This window comes from Crocodylus siamensis, chromosome 12 (assembly GCF_052110815.1).
Source record: "Crocodylus siamensis isolate JL-2025a chromosome 12, ASM5211081v1, whole genome shotgun sequence".
NCBI classification, from domain to species: Eukaryota; Metazoa; Chordata; order Crocodylia; family Crocodylidae; genus Crocodylus; species Crocodylus siamensis.
In genome coordinates, this window is record NC_143406.1 from 9360678 (window position 1) to 9381547 (window position 20870).

General features: G+C 49.9%; 1 protein-coding gene across 1 annotated transcript; it reads left to right on the forward strand.

Moving 5' to 3' along the window:
* The first annotated feature begins 344 nt into the window (after positions 1 to 344).
* CA6 (carbonic anhydrase 6) lies at positions 345 to 20870 on the forward strand. Its single transcript, XM_090024608.1, has 10 exons — positions 345 to 409; positions 522 to 614; positions 2250 to 2432; positions 8238 to 8386; positions 10766 to 10861; positions 11533 to 11599; positions 14097 to 14254; positions 17000 to 17123; positions 17540 to 17638; positions 18139 to 20870. The coding sequence occupies exons 2-10, from the start codon at positions 536 to 538 to the stop codon at positions 18750 to 18752; spliced, it is 1569 nt and encodes a 522-aa protein (XP_089880734.1). The 5' UTR covers positions 345 to 409; positions 522 to 535; the 3' UTR covers positions 18753 to 20870.

Here is a 20870-nt window from a genome sequence, read left to right on the forward strand (position 1 = left end):
GCATTTGAAAACCTGCTCCTTAGGGCCTGATGACTACTGGGTCCCACCAATTTCGAATACTGCTCTGGATACGAGCAATTGAAAATGAGCCCCTTCACCTCTTTCTGCCTCCAAAGCTTGCTCGGGGAAAAAATGAAGTCATTCACTTCAGGGAACAATCAGGTACGCTTCTGTGGAAGCTCACAGCAGTGCTGCACCCCCTTGACAAGAAACGATCAGAGAGCAAAAGGGAGCAAAAAAGTATCAATCAAGCACATGTCAAGGTGGTTTGAAGGACACGAGCTGTGTGACCTTCTGCTCCATTAGACCTGGCAGCCTCTGACAGCGGATCAATAACCCGCCGCTAGCAGTGGTAGCGGGCGGCCCAAGCGTAATAGCGGTGGTGGTGTCTGCTGTTATTGCTGACAGGGTGAGGAGAAGGGTGAGACGGAGACTGGAAGGGCCAGGCTCGGAGTAAATTGTTATTTATGCTTTCAGGGGTTTTTAAAGACATGCGCTCCCCAACGTAGGTCTGATTTCAGAGACGGCAAGAGCCATGAGGATTGCAGGCACCGTCCTCCACTTGCTTCTTATGCAGCTCAGCTCCTCTCACATCATGCACTGGACATATAAAGGTAACAACCCCACAAAAGAAACTACTGCTTTTGAATTGCTACTGGCTCTGCCAGCTTCCTTAAGGCAGTCCTGTTCTTTTGAGCGCTTGGCTTTTCCTCTTTTCTGTTTAAAAAAAAAAAAAAAAGTAACACGGCAGCTAATTTATTTCCCTTTATTGATGCCAGTGTAATCTTGAATGCCGTTCTTTTCAGTGTCAGCCCCTCTGACTCCTTTGTGCTGTTGGGGTATATTGTCAGGCAGAACAATAGGTGCCAAACAATGGAGAAAATCTTTGCAGGGCTCTACAAAAGACAAAAAAAAGCTGACCTTCTGTTGGTCCTGAAAAGAAAAGAATAGGTTTCCCATTAGAGACTGCTTACTGACCGCGTTTCAGAGGGTGTGGAACAGCGATACGGAGGCGAGACCTGCCTGCTTGTATGTTCGCCCTGGTGAAATTTTTCTTAATGCTTAGGACTCTGCGAGTCTTTCTGCTTCGGTGGGTCTTGACTCCTGCTGCCACCCAAGAGGCAGTAAAATGCACACTTTTTTTCTTCTTTAATTGCAATGACGGCACTGGGCTGCAATTGTTATCTCTGGCATCTCGGAGCCTGCAGCTCCACAGCACCCATGCCAGAATGAATGGCAGGGACCAGGCGAATGGCCTGCAAACTGGCATGCCTGAGGTGAAGCGAAAGGGAAAAAGTCTGGCAAATGCTAAATGGATTTCTAATGGGGCAGTGGCAGTAATTATAAATTGGGAGGATGCTGAAGGAGCTTAGAACAATGTTTAATAGGATTAAACAGATCATCTCTTGAACTGCTGCAATAACCCTTCACAGTCAGATATTTCAGCAGTACCTTGGGATTTTCACCTTGACTCTGGTATACTGTTTCCCGGCAAGAAATGGCCAAAGTGGATCAATATATTGTAAATTTTAAGGGAGCCGTTGAAGGGGAGGGATGGATTTCCACATTGATTCTAAGCCAGAGGAGTGATAGAGATGGCATCAACAGCTCTACTTAGTCGTAAAGTCCTAAATATAGGAGTACAGAGGCAAGGCAAATGGCCTTGAAAGTTTAAAGCAGTGCTTCCCTATTTGGATAACAATTGTTTTGGGAAAAAGAGGGGAGCAAGTGTTAAGTGCTTAGATTGAACCAAAGCTGAAATGTATTGACGTTTACATTTAAAATGTTAAAAGAAAGGGAATGTCAAATCCATAGTGTAGTCCAGATGACTGGTGACTCAGGACGCCTAGGATCTATTTCTAGCTTGATGGATGATTTGCACGAGAATCTTCCCCGTGCCTCAGTCACCCACATGAACAAAATGGGTTAATGATACCTACCTGCATTAATAATGGGTGTCAATTGATTTAATCAGAAGTCATTGAAACAGAGGTGCTAAGTAAGTGCCAAGTTATATTCAGTAAGCCTTTATTATTAAATCTCTTAAAGAAAAGAAGTAGGGGGAGTAATGGTGACAAAGGCAAGACCCTACAGTTTTAACTAGCCCCCAGTTTCTTGGGTCATAACTGGCCAGCGAGGAGGCTTTGCTGCCTTGCTGGCAAGAGAGGAAACCCTCCTCGCCATGACTGATGGAGCAGTATTCCCTGCCGTGTGGTATTCATCTGCCCTTCTTCCCTTCCACTTTGCAGAAGGAGAGCTGGATGAGGAGCACTGGGGAAGACACTTTGCCGACTGTGCTGGCAAGCACCAATCTCCCATTGATATTCAGAAGAGGAAGGTAAGGTACAACCCGCAGTTGATGCAGCTGGAGCTCAGTGGTTACAACGAACCCTTGCAAGGGAATTTCACCATGACCAACAACGGGCACTCTGGTAAGTGGCAGGGACCTAGGCAGTTACTCTGAAAGAAGGCATCGTTGCTGATGAGACAAAGAGCTGGAAGGCCAATGCCTGGAAACAGCAGTTGGGACCTGGGGCACCTCACTTGCCATATTCACTGTCAGTTTTACCACTAGCTCTAGCCAGGCTCCCTGGTATTAACGGTGAACAGGCTGTTTTCACCTTTGGACTTGTCATTATAGCCTAGGTTTGCTCTCACCTAAGTCAGTGGTAGAGCTCTGTGGGCCTGATCCTGGAATATACTGAGCACCCGCAACTCCTGCAGCCTGTGCTGGGAATAGCGAGGGTCAGGCCGTCCATCCCTTTGAGGAGGAAACAGTGGGCTCTGCCACACAAGGCATCCTGTGCAGAGACCCATATGCACTTAAGCTATGCTTTGTGGTCTTAAGTAGTGCACGGGTCCCTGCCTTACCTGCACAAAAGAATGCCTGTGCGGGGCTGAGTGCCCACATCCCCCCATCGTTTCAAAGGCAATAAGCATCAGAGTGGCCAAGGAGATGCTCTTTATTGAGCATGCCCTAGGACAATGTTTGTCCAGTGGTCCTATGGTCACCGCTTTGCCTTCCTGAGACCCCAGGGTCACCTAAACTAGGCTCCTCTTGAACCCCCCATCCACTTTCTCCAGATCTGTTGACTGTCATATTACACTGATGTGACTGGGGACTCATTATCCTGCAGGATCAGACCCACCCTTTGTAGCAAGTTGGAAGGGACAGCAAACCCTGCCTCAGGTAACTTTGCTGGTAATGATTATATAACCAGACGCTGTCCTACCTTTTGAAATAACAGTTAGGGCTTGGGCTACATCCACTGGGGCTTTGAACTGTACAGTGTAGGAGGCAGTATAGCAAATTCAGTGCAAGCAGAAGAGATCAAAGAACTGTATGAATTCAGTTGCTTTATTACTTTGCGTGCTTAGATGTAGATATGGGTCCTGTGTCTATCTCTGTACATACAGGACAATGTAACATTGAATTAATCGAGTTCCTCTATGTCTTCTGCCACACTGAGGATACGACTGTAATGCAGCACCCAATACAACAAGGCAGCGATCTAATAAGGAGGTATGTGTACCTCGGATTAATTTAGGCATCCTGTCATAGTTAGGTGTTCCTTACTGGGCCAACACACCCTGCAGCCCGCTTATGGATGGCTGACTAGCAGGTGTGTTCCCTCCAGCCCATCCCAGTGCCGTAGCTGGCTGGCAGCAGCATTGCCTCCTGCCAGTTGGATAGGAAGTTCTCTTTCTCCTTGCAGAGCAAACACTTTTAGAGGATTATTCAGCGTGTGTACATGCAGGTAACCTTTTGACACTTGGAAGTTTTGGTTTGTTTTTATTTTTACTGACATGCACAGTGTTGTCTTTCTTTTTCAAGCCTCCCCCTCCTCACTTCAGCTATTTCAGCTTTCCGCTTTGTAACCTCATTTCATTCCATTCTCCAAATTTTGCTGATTTTTTTTTTCCTACCTGGTGGGGAAACCCTGTCAGCAGCATATGTATAAGCAACAGAAAGAAGATGCAGTTCTTCATTCCTCAAAAGGGCACATACAGTATCATTCCTAGGCTAAGTACAGACGGTCAAAACATCTGAGGCCGAATTGATTCAGTCTTTGCAGGTTAGTCTAAGCTGCAAAGATCGAAACAATAAACAGACATTCACTTTTGATTCAGGAAATGCAACCACATGCCTGTAGTGGCTTAGGCCAGAAACCGAGGGCTGCTAGAGCACAGCTGTCTGGCACGTAGCCAGCATGGGCTGCGTATTTGCTTTCTCTTTTGGCTGGCCCTGAGGTCTCTGGGATTCACAATCCACACTCGCAGCAGCAGGACTCCACAGGATTGTTCAGCACTTCCTCTTCCTGCTTCCAGGTGCCTCTGGGATTTGTAGTTCACAGTCACAGCCAGCACAGAGTAAGCCAGCAAGGCATCTCTGTACTTGGGGGGGAAGGTGAGTTTAACCACCCTCCCTGGCTGCAGACCCCAGCTGGGGTTTGCTGGAGGGGTGCAGTGAGCCAGCCCCTGCATGGTCCAGCTAGGGAGTAGAAGGTTGGGGCCAGCACTACTCTCTGGAGCAGACGGCACAACCCAGCCCAGGGCTGCAGAGCATGCTGGGATGCTGGGGGACTCAGATTTAACTTGAACCAGGAAGGGGTCTTGGACAGAAGTTTCACAAACTGGTTTGACCTAAATCACTGAAGTCTGATACTACATTCAACCAGGTTTATCTTAAACCAGCTTCAGCCATTTTGAATCTGGTTTACACGCACTGAACTTCTATTTTGTTACAAGTGTAAACCAGTTTCTGATCACTTAAGCTGGTTTTTGTGTGACTTCTGTCCCTAGCCCTAAAGACCAGCAGCGCCTAGGAATGTTGCTAGACCTCTCATACTATCTAGTACTTAGTGGGACTTGTTCTGACGGTGAGCTTTATGTCTTCATTTTGCACCCATGGTAAGCGAGTCAAAGCCACCTGTGCTTTCACTAGAAAATTCGAATTCGGGGTAATTTGCATTCAGGTGCAAACAACAACATAAAGGACAAGGCAGTCCTGAAAGCCCTTTTACAAACATGAACAGATCACATAACCCTACTGGCAGTGGGTAAATATTGCTGTTCCCACTTCTGCAGGGTAGACACTGAAGCCCCCAATGGATTTAGTGACTTGCCTGTAATCACCCCCCCAGCTCAGGGCCATGGCTGGAATTCAGGGACTCTGGCTTCTTGCCCAGCCCAGCACTTGGCCTACTGTAAAATGCTGCCTGATGCATCACTTAGGGGCCTTTGAGAGGATGGGCTTGGGTTACAAGTGAGTAGCTAGTAAGGAATGTCCTGGCATTGAGGGAGAAAAAAAATCTGTCTATTAATAAAAGATGGCTGGAGCACTCTTATCTTATCTTCTTTCATTCCTCGTTGCTCAAAGGAAAACTGGAGACATGAAGTGGGGAGCAGAGAGCAGTGAGACATGCTGGCTCTAAAGAAAGGCAGCTGTGACTGTATTTCTAAGAATCATTAATGAACCAGGGCCCCCAACTATTCCTGTTGAAGCTTCTGGTGCTGGCATTATCAGCTTCTCTACTTGCAAATTAATTCTTCCCAGTTTCGCTCTCCAGGCTCTGATTGCATAGTTGTATTTTCTTACATTCTTATCAACATGCAGATATTCACTTCATCACCCAGGGCATTTTAAATCAGGGACACAGGCCAAATCCTAGAGCCACCCTTCAGCACCCAAAGGGAGTGGCTTGTCTTATCTTTCTCCTGGAAAATCTTTCCTTAGGCAACATCAAGAGAGACTAAGCAGAGTGCAATGCAGGGGGAAGGAAGGTTCTCCTTGGACTCATAAGACCTTAATTGTACAAAGTACTATCTGTGAGTTTATTGGTTTTTTCACTTGTATAATTCCTGGGGCACATTTCACTATAACAAACTCCATTTGCACTACTGCAGCGCGCATGCATCAGGGATTGGCCTCAATGCAGGGCATCAGTATCCTAGCATTCCCTTGCCTAGGAATCCCTGCAGTAAGCATTTTGGCATTTAGCTCTTGCCTTCTTAAGGGAATGATCCCTCCCCGTGCTGATCCAGGGGAATAAAGGGCAGTCAGCACTCTGAGGGATGGGGCCTAATGCTGGGAAATTCTCAGCACCCAGCTGACATGCCTCTTCCACCTCCCTCCAGGACATGCGCTACCTTTCCACAGGCGATTACGAGCATTTTACCCAAATCCTATCAGCTCATTCTTACGCAGTCTAAAGAGTGACTTATTTTGCAGAGGCTAATTCTTGCTAAAGATGAATCGGCATTAGCTCGCAGTAGCGTTAAGCTATTTGTCCCCTGTGGAGACCAATCATAGAGGCACACGAAGCCCTGACTTTTCATCCTGTAGCGGGCAGTATCCCAAGTTACACCATGCCTAGTCTGAGCTCAGGCTTTCCAGTGATGTGTGGCAGTATGAAAACTGTCAGACCTCTGCCCAGGCGCTGGAGCTCCTGCAGGCGGGTATAGATGGACAGCTCAGAACCTGATTGTTCTCTGTGTCAAATGAGAGCAAAGGAGATGTGAGACTCTACCAGTTCAGAGGTAAATGGCTATACTGGGTGATGGCTGCAGGAGAATCGGCCCTCAGGTATGTTCACGCTGTCTTAGCAGTGTATTCTCAACTACACAGCAGACAGGACTTTATCCCTAGCACATGTTCCCAGCTGCTTTCTTCGCCCCCTGCTTTGCAGAGTGAACAACCTATAATGAGTTCCCTGGTAAAGTAAATACCCCTTATTACAAAACAAGAGTTAGCATGTGTCTACACAATAAGCAATGGAGCTGTTTGCAACACAATATTGATGCTTTGGGCATGTTAGAAAGAGCCATGTTTTTAGCTCGTCTGCCTGAACAAAGGACCCTTTCTCCTTCTGCATCCAAAACATAACATTATGAATCGGGGCTTGTGTTTATTTCTAAGGAATGAAAAGCTTTTTGTAACTTGCTGGGACTTACTGTTAGGGAGAACAAGGTGGGTATCTCTGTTCAACCTAAACAGAACAAAGAACACACATTACCAATGTGACCCTCTGGCTTGCAGGGTACCTCAACAGGAAAGCAAATATTTAGGATTTGCATCTCTCACTAGATACTGTTTTCGTAAAGGTAATGTGTGGTGTAATAATTACCAGTGTGCTTCCTGTATCGGGCACTCCAATGATCCTCTTTCAACCATCCAAAATGGTCTCCGCAAACTTTTCCCTCGTATTCTCTCAGAATAATTGATTTATTTCTGCCTATCATGCCCGTCCCTGTGGGATGGGGTCCCTTGAGTTTGTACATTGTTGCAAGAGGTGGAATGAACCTTTTCCCCACTGTATGATCAGGGGCAAGGATGTTTAATTCATTTGTGCCTCCCTTTTCTCATCTGTAAAATGGACACACTGTTGCTAAGGAAACTGCACAGCGCCCCATCAAATGAAAGGCACATATAAAGGCTGAGGATTAATTCATTATCACCAAGGCCTGGGGAACAACCTGCTTACAGGGATTTTAAGTGGCCCGCAGCCCTGCTGCTGTGAGGGAGGCTGGGAAAAGGAGTTATTGTAAAGGAGAGACTTTCCCTTCTAATCCAGAGTCACTGTCATCATGGTAGTGCTTCCCTGAGGCAGAGCCCGAACTTAGGACATGCTTCAGACAGCCAAAGCTCTGAACAGGCTGGCAACAATTAGGTAGAAAGAGTTTCAGGAGAAACCTCTCTGCTCTCAGGTTCCCTCTGCAACCCTAATGCTACTTTATGCAGTTTGTTGTGGAAAGATCAAGTACTTGCTATCTATTAGGCATGCCAGGCTGATATACCAACAACTCCTTTCATCACAGATACAGGAGAGGTCACTTCCTCTACCCTAGACCCTTAGACACATCTTAGTTGCTAATGGTGACCGGAGGAATTTCCTACCATGCTTTGCACACTCACAATTGATCTTGCTAGTCCCAGTCTCCTTCACATGATTGCTTAACTTAAATAGAAGCTGCTCGCATAATTGCTCTTAGCAACACTTGTATGATTTGTGGGAAGGGAAGTACTTAAACCCATACCTAGCAGGCTGCAGAGAGTCCTATGACTTCACTGGCACTGATCACACATCTGTATGCTTTACTGAAGACCTTGCCTTGACTTCAGTTGAGATGCTCTCAGCAGAAGGGGCAACACCCTGAAGTACATAGAGGGCTACCACCCCGGCCCAGCTGCATCCATTTCCATTGATTTCATGCTGTTCCCTGATTCTGCCTTTCAGTCCAGATTGATCTGCCGCCCACCATGCGCATCACCAAAGGACTCCCAGGCCGCTTCACTGCTGTCCAGATGCACCTTCACTGGGGCGGGCTGGACCTGGAGACCAGTGGCTCTGAACACACCATAGACGGAATGAGATACTTTGCAGAGGTACCTGTTCAGATGCAGACGCGCTGTCCCCCACAGGTGGACTGCCTGCGGGCTTGCCTTTTCCACTTGGATAAAAAAATCCAGGAAATCCTCTTGCTAGAAAACCAATGTTGACAAACACAGCACCCAGCAAACTGCTGACTGCCCCAGGTAGTCCAGGGGAGAGCAAGCAGAGCGTCGAATTCTGCTCTGGTAGCATTTGGCGCCCATCTTACCCAGGTGGCTACAAACAGTTTCAGGCAGCAAAGACTAAAACTCCAATACTCCGCACTCTCTGGGACAAGAATTGGCCTGCTGCCTTTATTTCTGGGCATAAAAATGCTTGATCTACCCCTGCACTCTGTGGAAAATAGACAAGGCAAGGCAGAAGTCCCTCAAAGCTTGCAACTGTATTGCCAACCCCACCGTGTCCAAAATCACGAGACAAACTCTGAAAAATCAAGAGATTTGGAATGTAAATCGTGAGATGCTATTTTTAAATGTGCATGTGGGACGGTGGTATTTGTGAAGGTGTGGGGGACTGTGTGTGGGGGGGTTTTGGAGCCCGGGGGGGGGGAGGGAGGGTCCCTGCACACCCTGGCAGGGTGTGGGGTATTGGGGGTTAGGAGTGAGAGGCAGCAGCAGGACTGGGGAGCTGTGGCTTCGGAGTGAGGGGCAGACACACACACCCACACAGACGGACAGCCACACACAGCTCTGTTGCGTGCCTCGCCCTGGCCCCGGGGCTCTGTTCACTCTAGCCCCTGCCCCACTCCCTCTCTTGCCATGGGGGCCTTGATACTGCCTCTTCCCTTCCACAGACTTACCAGCTTGCCACTCTCTACATGCACCAGAGAGAGATCAAATCTCAGGATTTTTTCTTATCAGGAGATCATGAGTCAGAGTTAATTTGACTTGGAAATCAGGAGTCCTGGGATTTTTTCATGAGAGCTGGCATTACTGTTGCAATGCACAGCTTTGAGTCTGGCCCGATATTTGAGTCACAGCCATTGTCTGCGACAGACTAATTGGGTGAGGACCGAGCTGGGGGTTCTCGCAAGAAAGATAGGAGACAGAGGAGTGAAAAGCTCTAGTATTTCCCTGCTCAGAGCTCTTTCAGGCTGCGCTCAGCAATCAAAACCCTGCCACAGATGAAAAAACATCCCTGATTCAAAGGTTCCTTGATGAATAGACTTGCCGTCTTCTGCCTGGCTGCTCCTTGCCCACGCTTGTCAGCCTAAAGCTCATGCGTGCTCTGGGATGTGGAAGAAATGAATCTCCACCTTAGCAGTTTGTCCTGGGGGTCCACTTCACTACAGTTCAACTGAGAGAAGGGAATGGCCCGACTCTGTCATATAGGGTCACATGCAGCAGAGAACCTGCACCTAGAAAGCCAAAGGGACAAAAACGCTCTCGTCTCCCTGATACTTGCAGCTACACAGTTAGCAAAAGGTTGACTGACAGGAGCTCGTTCTCCTTCCCTAATATTTAAACTAAAGCAAAAGCTCCTATCGAGTCCCGTGGGCTTCAGTTCAATCCCAAAGTGTTTGTTTCCTCCACCTGCCAACATACATCATTGCACCCAGGGGTGTCAGATCTGTTCCCCACCTCTCCTCCCCCTTTTCTCTTTTAACAGCAAAGAGGGAATCATGGTTACCTTTGGGCTTCTCTTTCCTGGACTCGGACCAAATTCAGGCTTGCTGCTACGCGCAGTCTTGCTGGCAGCTGTTCATGAGTTTTAGCTGAGCAGGCAATATACACAGAAGGGTCTTTTGGCATTAACAGTTGGACTGTACCTTCAGCTAGCAGCTTTGGTGGAGGAGGAAAGGGAGGAACAGGCAGAAGAATACAGGCCCAGCTGCTACGATCTGCATTTGAGTAGAACCTGGAGACTATTGGGCCAAGCGGGTGGTGTATTGTGCAGAGAGAGGTAGTTACTTTAGCCATGTTAGTCTAGAGTCAGACAGAAGGCAGAGTAGAGATGCACCTTACAGACTAGCTAAATCCAAGATGCATAAGTTTTTGTGAGCCTGAACTCACTTCATCATAATCTGTACAAACGCAGTAAGACACAGGTCATGACTGAAAGGGCTTATGGCTTGAATAGAGAAGAGACAAGAGATGGAGCGCATAAGCCCAAGTCACACAACAGCCTGAGCCAAGAACCCACGTATGGCCCCGGTGGACTATACCACCTCTCCAGCCAGCGCTGTGCAAGCCCCATCACGCAAGCAGGCTGCAAACCAAAGTCAACCCTGGTTTCATGCTCACACAGATGCAGGCACATCGGAGAACCTGGGGCACCGATTAGCTCTTCAGCCCGGGACTGTTCCTTCAAGGGCTGATGGTGGTGAAGGCATCAGTCCCAATTCTCTGACTGACCCCATTTTGTCCCTGCAGCTGCACATTGTCCATTACAACTCTGGCAACTATTCCAGTTTCGAAGAAGCAAAAGACAAGCCGAACGGGCTGGCTGTGCTCGCTTTCCTGTATGTGGTAGGTCACAGGGAGGGAACGGGCATGGGGCTGTATTGCCCACATTGCAGTAGCCCCTGTGAGGCCCAGCTGAGAACAGAGCTCCTTGGTGCTGGATGCCGTTCACACACATCATAAGGAGGCAGCTCGTGCCCTCAAGAGCTTTCCCCTTTCATGACCGATTAGAGAACGGTGGTGGGGATGGTCCTTCCTTCCACTGCCCCTTCTGGGAGGGGAGCGGGGTTTGGTGCTTGGGACTCTCGGGTTTTTCCTTTCAGTCCATCTGCTGATTTTAGGTGATTTATTTAGGCCAAGAGAGACCGTGCGACTTCAGGTCAGACTTTCCCAGTGGTGGGCTTCTAACTCACTGCTGAAACACTGAAATAACAGGCTTGATTTTTCAGAGGTGCTGAGTACCCGCAAAACCTTTAGAGTAGCCAACAGGGACTGTAGATGCTCTGTACCTGACAACCACATCACTCACTCAGGCGCACACATACGGCTAGCTGCATGTATGTCCAACTTCAGGTTCCCAAGTTTAAAACTCTCAGCTGTGGCATCTTTGTGCCTCAGTTTCCCCTTCCTCATGCTCAAAAGGGTTCCAGCAGCAATGAATCTCCCAAGCCGAACTGTCCAAGTGCAGGGGTACGACCTGACCGCACATCATTCACCCGCCCCTCCTCTCCTTTTAGGACGGACATTTTGAGAACACCTACTACAGCAAATTCATTTCCAACCTGGCCAAAATCAGATATGCAGGTAAGTCCCTGCACCCTCCTCCCCCCTCCATTCCTGGGGTCTGGGATGCCAGTGCCCATGAATGCTGGATGGGGCAAGCACTGATGAAGGCAGCCCGAGCCCAAGGAGAGAAGAGAGGACTGATTAGGGTCAGACCTGACCAGGCTTGACTGGTAGATGGCCTGAGATGCTGGGGTTCTTTGCCTAGATGTAGGGTCTCAGAAATATAAGGCGAAGAAAGAGCCACTGTAAATCACCCAGTCCGATCCCCAGGAAAATACCCTCCGATTTTTTTCAGTTAGTCCCTAGCTCTGCCGGAGCATGTTTTTTTGGAAGAATGGGCACAGTGACCATTTCAAGAGGAGACAACCTCCAAAGCAGCAGGCCCCAGCCTTCTAGCAGCTGGCACTGGCTTAGGCAGTCCCTGAAACATCCAAATATAGCCTGCTCTTGCATGTCCTCTTCTTGCATGACAGCGCCAGGGCCCTGACTCAGCCAGCCAGCCCCAGCTGCTAAGGCTGTTCCAGTTCATTTGCACTCTACAAGCCTCAGGCAGCCCCATTTGTTGGCTCACCAACTACCCTGTATGCTGTGGCTGTTGCTGAGAAAAGGGAGGGCTGCTGGGCAGCTTGCTGCACTTACGTTAAAACCAAAGCGGCGCTGCATAACTAGGCATCCTCAGCCATGCTATATCCCTGCACCTCGGAGGCATCACTCCTGTGAACCCCAGAAACAAGGATCCTTCTGCAGGATGCCCCTGCTCTTATCACGAGAGTTGCTGCGGGCAGTAAAACAAGGAGATTCCCCCTCCATCCTCAGTTCTTGGATCGGAGAAAATATAAGGCAGAACCCCATTTCATTTCACATGCCCAAATGGCACTCACCCAGCCAGCTTCTGCACTTAGGCAGAGTCTGCAATCTTCTTACACGTGCAGTGAGGACACACAAGTGTGCAAATGGCTCCTGAGCATGTGCGGTAGGCTGTGCTCTGGTCGGACAGGCTCTGTCTGTATGTGCCTGAACATTAGTTCTACGATAAATTGTGGCCCAGAAAAAGCCAGGACCCCTTCCCCCATGTTTTACCCACTAACTGAAGGGTTAGAGAAGTAGGACACCCAGGGTCTAGGCCCTCTGAACCCAATAGGGCTTGACTCTGTGGCTTTCTGATTTCTCAGCAGAGTGCTGTAGGCATCAGCCCCCAGATTAAGCATTACACATCTGCTCCCCCCGCCTTCCTCCTGAAGCTGTGCCACTGCACCTTGCCCTGGAGTCAATGGGTGGAGAGCCATGGGGAAGGGGTCCTGGCTCCAGGGACCAGGTTAGACCCCAAGGATTTCTCCCTTCCGGAGGAGCAATCCCCACACTGAAGACCACGCACCTGCAGCTTGCCTGGGCCCACATCTCTTTCAGCTGCAGAGAGGGCAAGCTTCCTGAGGCCAGCTGGGGAGGTGGCTCAGTCTGGGTGCTGAGATGAAGTGAGGGAGGCCTTGGGGGCACTCTAACCACTCGCTACTGGAGCTAAAAACTTGGGAGGGCTTTGGTCATCCATCATCATCTAGTCAGGGGTTTTGCTGGGCATAATTTCATGACACATGCTTGCCCAGAGTATGCGAGTATGGGGCCACACACCTGCCTCGGCAGCACGCAGCCTGCTCCACATGCTCAGTAGTCATGGGGACTGCGTCATGCCTCCACATTGCACGTGGAGCAGGATGGTAAGCTGTAAATGCTAGAAACCTTACTTGTACAGCAGGGTAGAAGCCATATGGGCATTTAGAGGCTAACAAAACTCTGCCTGAAGCATCTCAGAAAAACCTGGCTTCTGCAAGAGCTGAGCAACCCTGAGCACACCAAGCTGGACTCTCCAGCTAGGCAGCCAGCTCTGCTGCAGATCCCCCCGGCAGACAAAGTCGCCGGTGCAGTCAGGTCTTTCCAGCAAATGCTAGTGTCACTCAGTGCCCATAAAATCCATCCTGGGCTATTTCTGGGGGAAACCGCTGAGGGAGCTGGGATGACCCCAACCATAGAAAAAAATTCTCTTCTTGCTTGTGCTTGGCCTTTCCATGGTGCTTCGTCATCACTGAGGCATCCAGAGTCAGGAAGACGTGTTAATCCTGCAGCCCATCCTTGTCAGGTCCTGTTACTGGGAATGGTTTACGGTACGGCAGCACACAGGGCCCACGGCACGAGGCAGCGCCCTGTGAAGTAGGAGCTAGCTCAGGTGCGAGGGGCAGTCTAGCTGCGTGAATGTGGCACTCCCCTGCCTGTGTTCACTCTCATGTGTAGGGCCACGTGACTGTCTGTCCTGCTGGCACCTGAGCTAGCTTGGTTGTGTGCAGGGCTTTGCAATGTGCTGTGTGGAGATGTCTGCGGTCCCTTTCCATTGCCCTTGGCAAGATCTCCTGGTAGTCGGGGAAGCGGCTTCTCAAGGCTTACCTCGTGGGGAAGCAGTCTGGCCCCACTGTGCTTTTCCTCCGGCACTCACCATCTGCACCTTGTTTCCACATCCCCCGCCCAGGACAATCGATGAGGCTCACATCGCTGGACGTCCGGGCCATGCTGCCGGAAAACCTCTCGCACTTCTACAGGTACCCAGGCTCACTGACTACACCACCATGCTCTGAGAGCGTCATCTGGACTGTCTTCGATTCTCCCATCATCCTGTCACCCACACAGGTAACGCTCACTTGTTGGTGGCTGCACAATCACTTCTCCTCCTTCACTTTTGCCCCCAACCTCCCCTCTCCATTTTCTGGTGATTTCCCAGCTGTCCTAAATGCAGCAGGGTCCCGGGAGGCGTATGCCTGTCGGGCATTTGGTCACTGAGTGATATCAACGGAGCAGTGATGCCATAAAATGATGCTCGCTTCTGGACGTACGTCCTTCCAGCCAAGGAAGTCAAAGCTCTGCAGAGGCAGCAGTGAGTTAAGGCTCACCGCCCCAAACTGTGCAAGACAGAGCAGTAGTGCCATCCTTGTTTTACAGGTGGGAAATTGAGGCACTGAGAGTAAATAATGTGCCCAAGATCACGGTATTCATCTGTGTTAGTGGGGCTGTCTCTGCCATGGGGCCTGGCTACCATGGCACTGTCACCATAGCTAGAACAGCACTAATCCCATATCGCGGGCTGAACTCCAGGCCCATGCTATCGCCATGAGCTGTGGCCACGTATAAGTGGATACAGCATTTTTCCTTCCTTCCCACTCTCCTGGATTCTTGGGAGAGCAGCAGATATTTTCCTCCTTCCCCCTTTTTGGCTACACAGGATATTGGGATGGCCCAGGTAGTGCTAGGCCTGTTGCTTAGCACTGGAGCCCAGGGGGGCAGATCTGTGATGGATTGTGCAGGAGGCAGGGTGCCCACTGTCTTATTGACTGAAGGCTATGAACAAAGCTAGTAATGCTGCTTGATAGACATAGGGCCAGCTCAAGGCCTGAGCACGGTGCAAGGAGGAACCAGTTCTTGCCCTGCTCAGAGGCTAACTCCGTGCAAGGTCAAGAGGGGTAAGACCCCTGTCTCCTCTGAGCCAAGTTCAGCTTTGGGTGTTTTGACCAGCACTGAAATCCGCCCAGTGCACTCAAGTTGCTCAGTCTGTGCAATGGTAAAACTGCTTGCCTGCTTCATGGAGCAGTGAGAGAATCACTTACTCTTTCCAGCCTTCCAGGATCTCATCCCAGCTCTGCCAGACTCCCTGCAAGGCCTTCACTTCCTGGAGCCTCAGTTTCTTTATCTGTAAAATAGTTAGAAAAAGCACCTAAGCATCTGAGAGCAGTGCTAGGTGGGGGCACCGAGCCTTGCACCAGGTTACTAGCGTTGGGCTGAATGTTCTTAACCCTCATTTTGACTACAGCTGGCAGAGCAGCTCCCCCGATTTATTATTTATAGGTGGGAATGAAACGAACCTCAGCAGCACCACCATTAGTAGCATGGCCTGACTGTCCCTGCTGGAATCAGAGACTGTCTGCTGTCATTCCCTCTGCCGCTGTGAACTGTGCCAGCCCTATGTCCACACAGCACAAGTCAGCCCTGGCATTAGGGTAATGGCAACATCCTCTATAGTATGAATTCTGTAGACCAAATGTGGGTCTGACATAAGGAGATGCAGAGCCTGTTCTCTCTCTTTCCCTGCCCAACTGCACAAGAGCGGCTGCAGATGCATGGCAGCAAGAGGGGTTTCAGTTAAGATCTCTGCAGCTCCAGAGTATAGCTGCCATTGTTGATAAGCCCCCTGTTCAGTTAAAGGCACCAGTGAAGGAGCCCTACAAAAATAAAGTGGCAGGAAAGCCCAGACTAAAGCAGGCCAAGCTGCTGAGACAGAGTCTTTACCGTAAGAAAAGAAGTGTCATGAAGCCTCTGGCCAGATTATGGTAATTACAAAATAATGACTGGTATTTTGGGAAAATCCATTTTCTCTTGTTTGCATGTGCGCTGTATAAATAGATGAGCTAATTTCAGCTAATGGCCAGTTGTCGGCTTTAGCTATCTGGTGGGTCTCGACTACATCTAAGGGGTCCACAAAAGACGACTATAATCAATCAAAACTATGTGAATGCCTACACTTACAAATCAAAAGGGGTCTGCACCTCCATTCAAAATTTCTGAAGGGGTCTGCATCTCCATTCAAAATTTAAGAGGTCTGCAAATGAAACAAGGTTGAAAACGACTGATCTGCACTCTAGCCCAGGCCTTCAACATGACCTGAGTTGTTCCAGGTTCCTGATCCTGAACACAAGGAAGTCCATGGGTGACCATGGATGCATTGTCCTTTCGAACAGCAATCAGAACCTCTTAGGAAGGACAAGCCTCTGCCTGTCATTGTACCTCACCAAGGTCCAGAAAGTAGGATTTAGTGAGGGACAGAGACCCAAAAAAAGGAAAACAAAAAAAAAAAGAAAGAAAGAAAGAAAAAAGAGAGAGAGAGAATAAGGGGGTTTTGATTGATGGGTCTTCATTTTCCTTAGATGAATAATGTTGCCTGCAGCCTCTTTAAGGCAGGAGAAAATGAGTGAAGAGGCTCTGTTGGTGGTGAGCAAGGTGGATTTGCATCTGAAACAGGCAGCTGTTCATTCCAATGGGGGGAAGCTGAGGACAGAGATAGCTGTGATCAAGCAACACAATAGGAAGAATTGCAAAATTCCCCTCCATGGATAGTGATGGGCAGGTGCTCACAACAATTTCCTCCTCCAGCTCCTTTGGACAGTGGCAGATTTAGCTCCTGGCTTCCCTGCTGTTCTACTCTTTTGTTTCTTTGCCTTGCTAATGCCACTCTGTCCTGACATGCAATGTCTCAATTCAGTTCTGCCAATAAAGTGTTGGGTCTGATCTGCAGCTCATGAGCCACTTGTCTGATGAGGGTAGCTTGCTTTTTAAAAGTCATCTATCCATTTCCCCTCTGTTTCCTGTGCTGTGTCTTGCTTAAAGATTAAGCTGCTGGAGAACACCTTGCTGGACTGGCAAAACAACACCCTGCGAAACGACTACCGGCACGCACAGCCCCTCAACGACAGGGTGGTGGAAGCCTCCTTCAAAGCTAAAGTGGAGCAAGGTAATATGGGGGCGAGGGGTGGGGTTGTCTCCAGGTGAGGCTGAGGCCAGGAAAGAAATGAACAGTAAGATGCATTCATGCAAAAAGAGAAATGATGGCCAACGGAGCATGGGTCCAGGGTAGGCAAGAGGACCAATTGTGGTCTCATTGACATTGGTGGGAGCAGAAATTGGCTTCCCATTGCATGGTTGCTATTGCACTATAGTTCCCTTAAAAAGACCATGTGGTCAGCAACTGCTCTGTTCCCTCAATGAGATTCCCCAACATGCCCTGTAAAGGAGACAGGTCCTGCGCGACAGAGAGACTCCCCAGTGTTTCCAGCGTTAGGAAGGCCCAGAAGTGTCCCTGTGGCGTGTACAAACGTCCGCCTGTTACCTGTAGATCTGGTTGCAAATGCTGTTGTTTCATTGCTCTAGAACTGTGTCACCCAGAAGACCTCACCTTGAAACTGGAGCAAATACAGGCTCTGCTCCAGGACGTGAGGAAACATCTGCTGGGGGGAGTGCACCTGAGGGGTAAGAAACGAGCACCTGCTTATTATTTCTGAGAGCTTCATTTGCACAGGAAATCGCTCCCTATGTCCCTGAACTGAGGGCCTAAGAATTGCTCTGTCCTGGCTGCCTTAAATATCAGCGGACACTATATGGACATATGAGGGTAGAACCCGGTCCTCTGTCTGGTCCAGATGACGTTTTGAGAGACAGCCACAACGCTCTGCTCTTCCGTCTCCGAAGTTCAGCACATAATGTTTTTTCAAACATTAAAGAGCTAAAACGTACGGCATCCCTATAGCATACGTTGTCATCAGCCGGGGAGGGAGCTCACACACCTGCTCAAAGCAAGTCAGCAAGACAGTCAGGACTACAACTCCTGAGTCTCACTGGCTTACATTTTCACAAGACTTGTCCCTCCCGGCAGCTTGTAGGTCAGGCCCTAGTCTTGTCCCCTAACATACCTTGTAGCACAGGGAGCCTTTAAGGATATGTAACGACTGCCCCTTGCTCGGTTTTTTCAGGTGCTCAATCTCGTGCTTTCCCAGCGTTCTTCTTCCCCGCCGACAACATCGAGAGCTACGTGACTGTCCGGCCCCTCCGTGCCATGGTGCTGCAGTCCTTCACCGTGTGCTTCTGGATCCAAATCCAGAACCGTGGGAGTCAGACGGTTCTCTCCTATTCCACCCCAGAGAGAGACAATGAGCTGGTGGTGACCGTGGGGTCAGACGTGGGGCTGTGGGTTGGGGGCCATTTTATTAACTTCTTCCTGCACCATAGGTCTGAGGAGTGGCTCCACTACTGTGTATCCTGGACATCCCACTCTGGGACAGCAGATCTGTGGATTAATGGGGCAGTAGGGAGGGAGAAGAGTATCCAGAAGGGGTACGCGACCCAGGCTGGAGGGACCCTTGTCCTCGGGAAGGACAGAGACAATCTTCTTGGGATCTTCTCCAACAGGTTCATAGGCTGGATGAGCCATGTGAACCTCTGGAACAAGGTTCTCAGTCATGCTGACATTCGAGCACTTGCTCTATGCAAACACAATGAGCTGAGAGGAGACGTCATCGGATGGGGGGAGACCCCCATGAGCGTCTCAGGAGGAGTGGTGCTGGAGACAGATTCCAGTTGCCATTGATCCTCTGCTCAAGTGCCTGGTTGAGGTGGTACCGGCTTCGTGAAAACAGGGGAAGCACAGTGTATTACTTTTCTTGAATCACTGGTGGTTGTACCTCCTGCTTTTAGCTTCATGAAACACTTGGCATAGTGCTTCGCTTTGCTTTCTGCAAGGGCAAGACAGGGGTTAAAGCCTTTGTTTTTGGGGTGCTGGTGGGGAAACCAGATGTGAAGAAATCCGTGCAGTCTAGTGTCACAGGCCATAGACGGGCGCATGCTTCAAGCATGCGGCGTTTCAGAGCGCTTCAAATTCAGTGCTGTGTGGGCACGCGCCCCTTACCCTTGACGCACTTTAAAATGGCCACGAACACATGAAACAGTGCAGCTCTCCAGCCAGGGGGCCAGAGAGCAGGCATCCCTGCACACGCCTCTGGGCTGCAGCAGTTCCTGCGGACAGGAGAGCGCTCACCGGCTGGCCACCTTGCTCCTCCCTCTCTCCCACAGTGCTGGCTTGTTGGGATGGTGCACTGGGGGATGCTGGAGGACCACTGAGCCACATAGACATTTCAGGATGCACTTTGGCCATTTTTGAAATGCTTCTGCAAGCACGCACATCTTCACCCTTGGTTTTTGGAGTGCTTTGGAGCACTTCAAATGTCACACCTGTCCAGGAGCATGTACCAGGAGTATGACTAATGTCCTTCTGGCCTCTGGAAGAAAAAGACACTTCCCCACGGCAGCTTCATACACAGCATCATCCTCTGTTCATGAGTTAGGACCTCTTTTGCTGCTTGCACTGCTTATTTTTCCCCTCCTTCCTTGTCACCTGCATTCAGCTCCCTCTTCTCTCTGGTGCAGGGTATCCACCTGCCTTGTGTCTAGAATTGACCCACTCTTTCTGCATTGACGTTTTCACGGGGGTTAAGCACTCCTTCCTCTTCACACCTAGAGTGTCATCTCTTTCCACCTCTTCAGCATTGAATCCTCTCTTGCCCCATCCTTTCCTACCTGCCCTTGGCACTGGCTAACGGGTCAAGCCAGATCATATCCTCGAGGAAGGACTCTTTGAAATGGTATCAAAGACCTGCTGGGACAGAGGCGGCACAGGGGCTCTTCTCTCTAGTTTATTGCCCATTCCTCTGAAAGGAAATCAGTGACAAAGAGGAAAACTGAGCAGTCAGAGAGCATTGCAGAGCCCTGAATCACCAGCTGCTGTGTTGAAACAAATCCACAGGCTCCTAGAAATGTCAGGGCCATCTTGTGGCCGTTGTGCATTGCAAAGGCAGACACAGGACTCCAATTCTCCTTCCCTAGCTAGATCAGAGCACTTAGGCTAAAGGCCTGTCTCCACCAGTACCTGCAAGCCCAGGAGAGCTGCTGCTGATCAGCTGTTTCTTTCCAGCAGACGGCAGCAGCACGCACGCTTCACTTCTGACCGCTGAATGGCGCTTGCTAGCGATGGGTAGCAAGGGCAAGCTCTCAGCTTTGCACGACAGCTTCCAAACGTGCAAAACCTAGTCTAGCGAACGTGCTAAAAAGCTCCCGTCATTCTGCCCTGCCCCTGGTCTGCGAGCCGGCGCCCTGCTGCGCTCAGACGAGCCGATGCCACGCAGAGACGGGCTGTATCTGTTCCTTGGGAGCGCCTTGGCTCCCCAGCTGGAAGCAGCGCGGCTGCATTAGTGTGGCACTGTGCGTGCACCTGAAAACCCTGTAGAGAAGTCCAGATGGGCATGACTTATACGAGGCTGGTACTTGGGGGCGTTTCTGGGAGAAGAGCTTTTTGTGCCCTCAAGCAGAAGGGTTTTACAGTGAAGGAACCAGCCACCTCCCCCTGGGTGAGTGCTGTGCCCTTGCTAGCTTGGCCTGCACACTCGAGCACAGTGCTGGTATGGAGAGCTGCTCAGGGCGGACTCACTGGGTACAGAGGATCCATATGTCACATTGAGCCTTGCAGCGTGTGCGAAGGGGTGAATACTAGGGACTGCCTCTGCCTATTTGCCTTGCCTCTTGAATGCTGCTGGCAGCTGGACGGTCCAGTCTGTCACACCAACATCCTAGGCCTGTCACGGCTTCTTAGCTGAACGATGCTGCTGTATCCCATGCATGTGAAATACACATGCCAATAAATTCAGGGCATGGA